General features: G+C 38.1%; 1 protein-coding gene across 3 annotated transcripts in view; it reads left to right on the forward strand.

The window, feature by feature from the left end:
* Nucleotides 1-9760, forward strand: part of LOC138988649 (palladin-like) — a 45537-nt gene extending 35777 nt beyond the window's left edge. For 2 of the 3 annotated variants that reach the window (XM_070374879.1, XM_070374880.1), the window contains exons 2-8: nt 3253-3325; nt 3731-3848; nt 4521-4583; nt 6156-6297; nt 7562-7585; nt 8402-8521; nt 8624-9758. In XM_070374879.1, the coding sequence (XP_070230980.1) occupies nt 3318-3325; nt 3731-3848; nt 4521-4583; nt 6156-6297; nt 7562-7585; nt 8402-8521; nt 8624-8868 (720 nt within the window). In that variant the 5' untranslated portion in view covers nt 3253-3317 and the 3' untranslated portion in view covers nt 8869-9758. Of the gene's footprint in view, nt 1-3252; nt 3326-3730; nt 3849-4520; nt 4584-6155; nt 6298-7561; nt 7586-8401; nt 8522-8623 lie in introns of all 3 variants that reach the window. The other variant, XM_070374881.1, reaches the window with a different exon arrangement.
* Nucleotides 9761-11437: the final 1677 nt, after the last annotated feature.

Below are 11437 nucleotides of genomic sequence, written 5' to 3' on the forward strand. Positions count from 1 at the left end.
GTGCCTCAACTATTGAGCCTGTGTTCTAGAGCCTGGGAGCCACAATGACTAAGCCACAACTTTTGAAGCCCACGCACTCTAGAGCCCAACAAGAGAAGCCACCACAATGATAAGCCCACACACCTCAATCAGAGAGTAGCCCCTGCTCTCTGCAACTAGAGAAAAGCCAGTGCAGCAACAAAGACTCAGCATGGCCAAAAATAAATAAATAAATAATGATTTTTAAAAGGAGATTAGATAAATCTAGTCCTAATGATGGTATCAAATACTTCTGCAAAAGATTTTTTAAGTCTATTTTATGTCCCTTAAAGAATTGTAAAGTGACTATATAGCCTGGATTTTTGGAATAATTACAATTTCACCCCATTTCCATAAACCAATGGCTTTTTGGAAATTACAATATTTTGTTATTCAAGCTACTCTACATCTTCCAATGTACCTCTTCTATCAAGAAATAAAGATTCTTGTTGGGGTCATGCGATCTATGCTGGTGTGGGTAAATAATCAGCATTCAGTTCAATTCAGTTCAGTCGCTCAGTCGTGTGCGACTCTTTGTGACCCCATGAATCACAGCACGCCAGGCCTCCCTGTCCATCAACAACTCCCGGAGTTCACTCAAACTCATGTCCATAAAGTCAGTGATGCCATCCAGCCATCTCATCCTCTGTCGTCCCCTTCTCCTCCTGCCCCCAATCCCTCCCAGCATCAGAGTCTTTTCCAATGAGTCAACTCTTCGCATGAGGTGGCCAAAGTACAGGAGTTTCAGCTTTAGCATCTCTGGAGTTATTTCTCCACTGATCTCCAGTAGCATATTGGGCACCTACTGACCTGGGGAGTCCCTCTTTCAGTATCCTATCATTTTGCCTTTTCATACTGTTCATGGGGTTCTCAAGGCAAGAATACTGAAGTGGTTTGCCATTCCCTTCTCCAGTGGACCACATTCTGTCAGCATAGATAAAATGAAAAAAACAAAAGCATCAGCTTACAGATTTAGAGGATTCTGACTCTAGTTGCTATTGAATTACTGGCTTTCATGAAGTGAGCATTAGACTTTCAGGTAGCTAATGCAGAGGGAAATATAACCAATATTAAGATCCACAGTATCTATGAGGAAAAACTAAACCAGTTGCACAGGAGAAGCCCAATTATTCCTGATTCTAAGAACTGAGATGTATTTCTCTACTACGTCTTCACAGAGATAATATGATCATTTACATCCCTTCCTTATAGTAAACACAGCAATGTGTTTCAAAGGGTTTTGTTTTCAATTGAGTTACAAGTGATGTAGAATATTATATAAGTTACATGGCAACCCACTCCAGTATTCTTGCCTGGAGAATCCCATGGCCAGAGGAGCCTAGAAGGCTACAGTCTATGGGGTCACAAGAGCTGGATACAACTTAGCGACTAAACTACTACAGGTGTACAATATAGTGACTCACAATTTTTAAAGCTTATACTCCATTAATAGTTATTGTAAACATTGACTACAGTCTTTGTATTGTACTATATAGCCTTATAGTTTATTTTATACATAATAGCTTGTATCTCTTAATTCCCTATTATTATATTGCCCCTTCCCCCTTCCCTCTCCTCACTGGCAATCACTAGTTTGGTCTCTATATTTGTGAGTCTGCCTCCTTTTTGTTATATTCACTGCTGCTGCTGCTGCTAAGTCGCATCAGTCGTGTCCGACTCTGTGCGACCCCATAGACGGCAGCCCACCAGGCTCCCCCGTCCCTGGGATTCTCCAGGCAAGAACACTGGAGTGGGTTGCCATTTCCTTCTCCAATGCATGAAAGTGAAAGTAAAGTTGCTCAGTTGTGTCTGACTCTTAGCAACCCCATGGACTGCAGCCTACCAGGCTCCTCCATCCCTGGGATTCTCCAGGCAAGAACACTGGAGTGGGTTGCCATTTCCTTCTCCAATGCATGAAAGTGAAAAGTGAAAGTGAAGTCGCTCAGTCGTGTCTGACTCTTAGCGACCCCATGGACTGCAGCCTACCAGGCTCCTCCGTCCTTGGGATTCTCCAGGCAAGAGTACTGGAGTGGGGTGCCATCGCCTTCTAGTTTTCTGTAATAAATTCCACATATAAGTGACACCATACAGTATTTGTCTTTCTCTGTCTGAACTTTATTCGCTTAGCACAATACCCTCCAAGTCCATCCGTGTTGTTGCAAATGGCAAAATTTCATTCCTTTTTTGGCTGAGTGTTCCAGGAAATGGCAACCCACTCCAGTATTCTTGCCTGGAAAATCCCATGGACGGAGGAGCCTGGTAGGCTACAGTCAGTCCGTGGGGTCGCAAAGAGTCGGACACGACTGAGCAACTTCACTTTCACGTTCACTTTCATTCCATGTATATATATCATTATCCATTCATCCATTGATGGACACTTTGATTGCTTACATATCTTGGCAACTGTTGTTTTTGTTTTTTCCAAATACCTACCCAGCAGTGGATATTCCTAAGTCATATGGTAGTTCTGTTTTTAGTTTTTTGAGGAATCTCCATACTATTTTCCATAGTATACCCTACCAACAAGGTATAAAGATTCCCTTTTCTCCACCTCCTTGCCAACATTTGTTATTTGGGTTCTTTTGATGATAGCCATCCTGACAGGTATGAAATGATACCTCATTGTGGTTTTGATTTGCATTGCCTGATGATTAGCAACATTGAGCATCTTTTCATGTGCCTGTGTTTCCTCTTTGGAAAAATATCTATTCAGGTCTTCTGCTAATTTTTTAATCGAGTTGTTTTATTGATGAGCTGTATGAGCTTCTTATATATTTTGAATATTAACCCCTCATCAGTCATATCATTTGCAAACATTTTGTCCCATTTAGTAGGTTGTCTTTTTGTTTCATCAACCATTTTCTTTGCTGTGCGAAAGCTTTTAAGTATAATTAGGTTCAATGGATTTTTTATCATAACAAATATGCTGAGGACTTCAAACCAAAATGCAAATTCAGAGATACAAATATATGCCCTCTGAAATGACATTTTTGGGAAATAAGTCAGCAGTTCTTCCGGGTACAGGCATTATAACTTCATAAAGGCAAACATCTGGAATTTTTACACTGCAGATATTAAAATAGTTCCATCCTTAGTCAAGAATTCAGATGTTTTGGATAGATCTGCTATTTGTAATTAATTTGCTGGTCCTAGTATGAATATAATATACTTGAACTACATTTCATTAAATTCCCAGCAGATTTAGATAGAATTTCTTTTTTCCCTTTCTTATAGGTAAGTACCCAGAGAAGTGAGAAAACGTTTTTTCTCTGGGATTATGCTTGGCATATGTGACAGAAATGTCAGAGTAAGTACAAAATGTGAATGTGCATTTGTCATGTATGACTATAGGGGGAATTCTACTTTTAAAAAAATATACCAATCTATTTATCAACTTTCCAAAGTGCAATCTGATTATTTGCTTTGGAAGTTTTTTCTTCTGCAATGTAAGTGTTCAGTAAGAGCCCACTGATTATGGGCTGGAGGAAAAGACAAAGGAAATCTAAACCAAAACGACTAGGAGCCATAATCTACTAATACTTGCTCAAAGAGAAAACACTTGAATTATTATGCAAACCAAAAGAAAAATAAGAATTCAAGGTAAAAATGTCATAAATTTAGTATATACTCATGTATTCAGTGAGGCATTTGTATCAAAGCCAGCTCTAATCTTTCTTTAACTGGATTGTGTTCGGTTTTGTTTCCCCTACAGAATAAAGAAGAAAACCACTAGAGTGTCTCTGACCATCAGTCCCCCCGTTAATGAAGCCTCTAACACCAGATCAAGTTATTCTACCTTAGTTCAACCACTGTGTATTGAGCCCCAGAGGGTAGGTTCAACTTTAAAAGCTTTCTGAGGGCTTTCAGTAATGGAGACACAGTCCCAGAGAGGAAGGAATCAATGCAATTTCTTGAAAAGTATACACAGGGAAAGCTTCCAGCTGCATGACCTCAGAAGGAACAAGAAAGAAATCTATGGGTCTCAGAAATAACTCCATGGTAGTTCTGTGGGTTGGCCATTTGTCTGTGTGCCAGACCATAAGGGACAGTTGGTTTCTAGGAGCTCAGTCCCATAATAGAATATTCCAACTATCCAAGGAATGAATTCCCTTGTAATTAAAAAAGGAGAGGGGGTTGTTTTTCAAAAACCTAAAAGATACAAGAACAACTGTAAGGAGGAAGGAAAAAATCTAGTGAGTAAAATTTAGAAGTTATTTAAACCTTTAATGTACAGTCTCTAAATAATCACCAATACTCATTTCTCAAATGTAATCACCTAGTGTTGTATTTTACCATCTCAACTAATGGAATGCTGGAGGAGAGAGGAAAAATGGGTGGCATTGGAGCAGATATCCAAACTGACATTTAATTTAGGAATATCACCCCTTTCATAAAGTAAATTTATAGTGTGGGTGGTAACAGCTAGCCCATGGCCACCATTCAACTAAGGTTTCAGAGCCTTGACAACATGGATGACAGTGTCTCTTCTGTTTCTTAACCAGATGCAGAGTCCCTGCAGCAGCCTGTTGGGATCCACTTGTGCTGTAGCCCCTGTGTTTACCAAGGTAATCTATGCACAGTGCATAATGGAGTTTAGATTTTATAGACAAATTGTAGGGTTTGTCAAAGGTATAAGAAGAAGAAAAGAGAAAACTAGAAAGGACCTCAGGGATTACAATTCTTTATATATGAGAAAACTGAGTCCCAGAAAACATGAAATTATTGTTCAGTGTCACAGGGCAATTCATGGTTCATCCTATGCTCTTTAGACTTTTGCTCTATGTCAATCCTCCAGCTCTGGAAGGCAGTTCTTAGATGGTTCTCTCCAAGCAGACAATGCTCTGCCTGACCTCAAGGTTCAATTCATCACATTCTCTTAACTGGCCACAAGATGCCCTTCTGAAGAAGTCAACAAGCAAAACCATATCTATTTCTGGCTTGGGTCACAGTCAGAGATCAGGATTTAGATGCCTCCTCTATCATTCACTGGAAACAGCAGGATTCAATCAGCTAAGTCAAACCAAGCTAAGGTTGCTATCTTCTGCAGGCCGTCTCCCAGTTTTCAAACCTAACAGAACTGGAACTATTGCCACTGCTGGCCTAAGGTATGAGAAGTACAGCTGGAACTTACCCAGATACAGGATGGGAGACATAGGAAACAATGTCATTATGAATAAGGAGCAGTGCTATCAATTCTGGAAGCCCACTTTCAGCAGATGCTATTAGGCACAAGTCTTCTCTCCTGCTGCATTCCTTCTTATAATATGCAGCCCTGGACATCAGGCTCAAGGGCTGGGCTGGTGATCATTATGTCTTACCTAGGTCTCACCAGGCAGAAGGACCTCAGGTCCTCTCTCTTTGGTCTGAGGGCCAAGTTATAACCTGAAATGTGATTCCAGATTCCAGAGGACCCTGGAGCTGAGAACAGGAGAGGAGGGAGATTAGGACTTAAGGAGTAAACTTACCACAAATGCCACTTGTTCATGTATGAATTGTGAGACTGTACTAGCTGTTGTTAATAAATACTTTTTATATATCAATATAACTCTTCATTCTTTAAAGAAAGTTTTCAGATTATGTCTCTGAAATGAGCCTCAAAACCTCAAGTATGCTGAGCATTTTGCTACCCCTATTTCACAGAAAAAGAACAGGAGTTCCACAAAGGTTAAAGTCTTCCAAGTTCCTATGATGAGCTTCAACCCTCTAGTGGAAAAGTTGTGATTTTGGCCCAATTCCTCTAAGTCATGATTCAGAATCATTAACAAATTACAGTACTTCCCATGCTGCTCAACCAGTAATAAAGATTAAATCTGTACCTTCATAGGTACTAAATAAAAAAATAACACAAAAAAGTGAAGACCTCTCAACTAATCGGTTTTCTATTTTGAAAAGCGGTTCTTGGGGGAAAAGAATAAAAGCTTTCTCATTAAACACAACTCCATGAAATTGAGATAAAGACTTACAGCTGACTATAAAGCACAAAAGATACCCAGCAAGCTCCTTATTTTGATTAAGGTATAATCAGTTGTCAATAATCATGATGAAAATCATGCACACTTACTGCAACTGACACCCCAAATCACAGTATATGGTGAAACAATTTCTTCCATTCTGTGAATTCTGTGTTTGTTCTTCAGCATCTTCAAGATATCTCTACAACCAGAGGTCAGTTTGTCGTGTTTGAATGCCGAGTCCAGGCCACAGCCGCAGTTCAAGTTCATTGGTACAGAGAGAAAGAGCAGATAGCCGACTCAGATGACTTCCGAATTCTGAGAAAAAGTACAGTGATAAGCTTTATAATTTACTTTTTATTCCAATTTACCTTGAAATCTAATTCATGTTTTAACGTTTAATAACTGATTTGTTACAGGTTCAGAGATTGCTACTGCTAAACAATTACTTAAATACAAATAATTCCTCAACATAAACAACCAAAAAAGAAAAGACAGCTGCTTTGTTCTGATGAAATAATAGTTTTAATAGCTGTAAAAAAGACTAGTCTGTTTTCACAGATTAATCTTAATTATTTTCCCAATGAGTTCTTGGCATACAAACAAGAAAATAAATGTGAGAATAAACATACTTTTTAAAGAGTAACACAAATGAAAACTGATGCATAGCTTTCTAAAACTTTACAGTTTAAGTTTCCTGTGCATACATGCTAAGTCACTCCAGTCATGTCCAACATGCTAAACACTGAGTTTATAAACAATTTCTAATTTAATCCTCACATCAGTATTTTGAGGTATGTGTTATCATCTCCATTTTATAAGCAAGAAAACTGAAATTAGAAATGCTAAACACCTTGCCAAAGGTCACAAGGCTAGTAAGTGCTATAGTCAAGTTTCAAGCCAAAGATATTTCTTACACTAAGTGAAGAAAATATACTCTCTTAAATATTAATTCAAAACAACTGAACATTTGCACATCACATTTAGGAAGAAACACCTCTATTATGCCACATGGTATTTCTTTTAAAAGTCACATTTATTGCATTTTGTGAAAGTAATAAAATTTATTACAATAAATATAAAAATATATAAAATCTAGAAGAAACGTAAAGTTACATTCTTACCACCCAGAGAAAACTATTATTAATCTTTTGTGTATTTTTCTGCAGTAATACTACAGTATTTCTGTAATATTCAACTTTAATTAGAGAGAGTAAAAGAAAAGGATTTTCTTGGGAGAAAAAGGCCACCTCAGGATTAATGTTTCAGCAACAGTTTACATTCAGAGAAGAGATACAGCTGTTCCTATCTCACACTAAAGATGAATAATTAAGGCCCAGAGAAGTAATTTTCACAAAGTCACAGAGCAAGCTAGTTGTAGAACAGGACTGAAATACGGTTTTTCCAGCTCTAGCATCCTGCCAAGTATTCATTCCATACCTTTTCTGAGTTTCTACACAATTTACGGTCTGTGATGCAAGATTTCAGTCAATGTTGTACTTGTTTCAAGTTATTTCTTGCATACACATGGCACCTTCTCTCAACTAAACTGCCATCATTTAAATTTTCTATTCTCTTGTTTTTTCTTTCAGAAACTTGTTTATCATCTATTCCTGGTAAGCACAATTTTTCAACATCTTGATAATAAATAATTAAACCAAATAAGCATCAGAAGACTTTGTCTCCTAAACTACTTTTGCCTTCAGAAACAGTTTTGAGGCTACCTTATGCCAACTCTTCTACAATGGAAGAAGCAAGAATACTGGGATTTATCAGTATATTTGCTCATTTATTCATTCATTCAACATTTACTAGATACAGGCAATGGCCAGGTTCCATTCGTGGCACTGAGGAATCCCTGACCTCACAGGGCATGAATTCTTCCTCTAATTCCATTTGATGTCCTCTTATTCCATGTGTCTCGTGAGCAACACACAGAGGCAGAAAGAAGGTGTCCTGACATCAAACATCTAAATTGTTGGCTGTCCAAGAAGTACATGCGATGGCCACCACACAGTGGCCATCACTATCCTACCATCAAGCCTAGTTACCACGGCAATAACAACATTTAGGTCAGTTCAGAAAATCATCCTTATAGGACCTTTATGCTAAGCACTAAAGTTACAGAAATCTAGAATTCAAGAGGTAAAGTGTAATCCCTGCTTTTAAGAAGCTGATAGTCTAGTAGAGAAAACAGATGTGTCTAAGAAGTAGGTGTTAGGGACCACGCTGGGGTTACTTCAGGTTGCATTGTTAGGATTTATCTTCATGAGCCCACTCAAAGATAAAAATCTAATCAGAGGGATTATTTTTTTAATCTCAGGAATACACTACTTATTCCCAATACCTACTCTCCCTGATATCCTCCCACACTGTTTGTTAATTTGGGGCACCTAAATACTCGGCTCAAGTTGAATCTCTCCCCTTTCCAGAGGAAGTGTGCACCTTAATTATCACAGAAGCATTTCCTGAAGATTCTGGAGACTTCAAGTGCATTGCAGAAAATGAGGCTGGGACTGCAGTCTCCACAGCAAGACTCTTTGTTTCTCCAGGTAATTACTCCCCAGGATCACCCTGCTCAAATTCAGCCCTGAGCCAAGAGGAAGACTCTCTCTGTTTCTATCTGAACTTTGGTGACTAATTCTATTTTTCAGAAGGAAAAGTGGAGAAATCAGAGGGTTCTCAAAAGTCACCCACAAGAAAATTTCCTCCAAAACTGGTCTCCTCTCCCTGGAGCAGTGACAGCCACACAAAGGATAAAAATCCAGACAATACTCCAATAAACCTTATGCAAACTATTCCTGAAACAGCCAGTCACAATGAACATGAGATCCAGGTTCCAAAGGAGGAGTTCTGCACCATCAATGAAAATTCTTCTGAGCTACAACCACAATGGTAAGGGCAGACAGACCTAACATTCACACATCCAACAAACGTTTTTGGCTCTATATAAAGAATAGTGAACATGACAAAGCTCCTGCCCTCGGCAAGCTTGCATGGATGAATCACTTTACCTCTGCCATTTCCCCACCATGCATTTCACCAAGGCTGAAACAGTAAGTCATGTAAGTTTTAGAAATACTAAGAAATAATAAGTCTTAGATACATATTTAAGGGTTTGCTACAGAGACTTGTTGGGGAAAAAACAACAACAACACTGAAATGGCAAAAGTTTCTGAAGAATGGAGTCTTTTCCCAAATTAGAATTCAATGTCCTATCTCAATACAAACAGGTAAAACATTTTGTGATACAGATTTCTACATGGTTAGTCTTAGAATTGGAGAAGGCAATGGCAAGCCACTCCAGTACTCTTGCCTAGAAAATCCCATGGACGGAGGAGCCTGGTTAGGCTCAAGTCGAGTCACTACGAGTCGGACACGACTGAGTGACTTCACTTTCACTTTTCACTTTCATGCACTGGAGAAGGAAATGGCAACCCACTCCAGTGTTCTTGCCTGGAGAATCCCAGGGACGGGGAAGCCTGGTGGGCTGCCATCTATGGGGTCACACAGAGTCGACTGAAGCAACTTAGCAGCAGCAGCAGCAGCAGTCTTAGAATACAGACACAATTGTCCTTGCATATAAAGGACAAAAGTATAAATAGAAAGATATATCAGTACGTGAACTTTCCAAGCAGCCTGTACGTTTAAAACAGCGGATGCATGTTGATGTATGGCAAAACCAATACAATAGTGTAAAGTAAAAAAATAAATAAATAAAAAATAAAATAATAAACAATAAAAAGTTAAAAATAAAACAACACAATCCATCACCATCCCCAGCCCCCAAACACAAACACCAAACCAAAATACTTATTTTTTAAAAACCTAAAAATTGATACTTAAAAGTCATTGGAAACTAACAGACCTGAAACAATGTGTGAAACACATAGTAAGAATTCAATAAATAGGAACTATTACTTCACTGCATTGTCTTTATATCAAGGTCAGTGTTATCTCCAGCAACAGCCTACAACTGTGAATTCTCAGTTGGTCTCCTGGAATCCCTTTAGCTTAATGGGATCACTAGTCGTCTGGGCAGTAGCTACCCCTATAAATAGATTCCTCACGGTATCAAGGAAGAATAGGTGTGTGGAAAAATAAATAAGACCGCAATTTATTCAACAAACATTTGTTAAGCACACTGTATGTGTTTGTCAGTTTCTGTGCCTTGGTAAAATGGACAATACTCACATCCACAGTTTTTCTCCATAAGTACCTGTGTTTATCAGTGAGCCTTTAGGACTTAAAAAGGCCTTGAATTTACTATTAGTATCTTTCATTTAAGACTACTATCTTTTTCATTAATAAAATCATTTGTGGGGAAATTATCAGGTAAAAGTTCCATGAATGTTAGCAGGTTTTTACTGAATGTCTACCAAGAGCTATACTCTCCTAGACAAGATAAATAAGTAATAAAGAGTTCCTTCTTCAGAAAAAAACCTAGTTGAAGAGATACATTATACCACAAAATAGTCCACTGTAGGATTTCTTGTTTCATTTGAGTCTCTGCAACACTGATTTAGTAAAATAGATACTATCATTGTTTTTCACTTAATTATTAAAGTTCAGAGATATGCAGTAGAGTGAGTACTTACACTCAGGTCTCCAAAATCGATAATAAAAAGGTTAATATGTCTAGAAAGCTGCAGAGCATTAACCAAATTAATACTATCATTCGTACTGTCTGACTCCAAATCCAGTGGAGTATCCATCATTATTTCTTGAGAAGAATAAGACTGAGTCCACTGCTCCAAGGCGATTCCCTTTTGCTATATGTCTATGCAGAACTTCAAAAATCACAGTGATTAATGCATAACCTGAAAATCAATAAAACATTCTTCATTCTTTTGTCCTTTCATCTTCAATATGACATTTTCCTTCTCAGTTGATACAGCTGAGAAGGATAGAAATTAGCCTCATCACACACATCTGACCTCTGAAAAAGGTCAGAAGTTTAAAGTACCATTTTTACAATCACATATATACTTCGCATTTTAAAAAACAAGAGATTAATGAGTGACAGTTAAACAGCTACCCACTGGTGATGAGACAAGAAGGAATTTCCTGGACATGTAGCAGGAAATATTTCAGTAGGAAACACCTGCAACAGTAGGAAGTTACATACATATTGTGAGGTATTAGAATGATTTACTAGAGGCACTTACTGATAATTTAGAGACAGAAATGGGAAAGTTGTCTTTAGTGGGTAAGCTGGAATATGGTTCACCCACCAGACATCTTAATTCTTTCAGTTTTAGGATGATTTTTCTCAAATAAGCATCAAATCATTCAAACAGCCATATTTGTGAGAAAACATAAAACACCATTTAAAAAAGCACACCAAATATCAAAAGGCAGAAAAACAGATTCATGGTAAATTACTGAATATAGACCCTTAACTTTTGAGAATGGTGTTATAAAACACCTTATCTACCTTTCCAAAACCATCTCTTGATCCCCTAATT

Source organism: Bos mutus, chromosome 7, assembly GCF_027580195.1.
Source record: "Bos mutus isolate GX-2022 chromosome 7, NWIPB_WYAK_1.1, whole genome shotgun sequence".
Taxonomy (NCBI): domain Eukaryota; kingdom Metazoa; phylum Chordata; class Mammalia; order Artiodactyla; family Bovidae; genus Bos; species Bos mutus.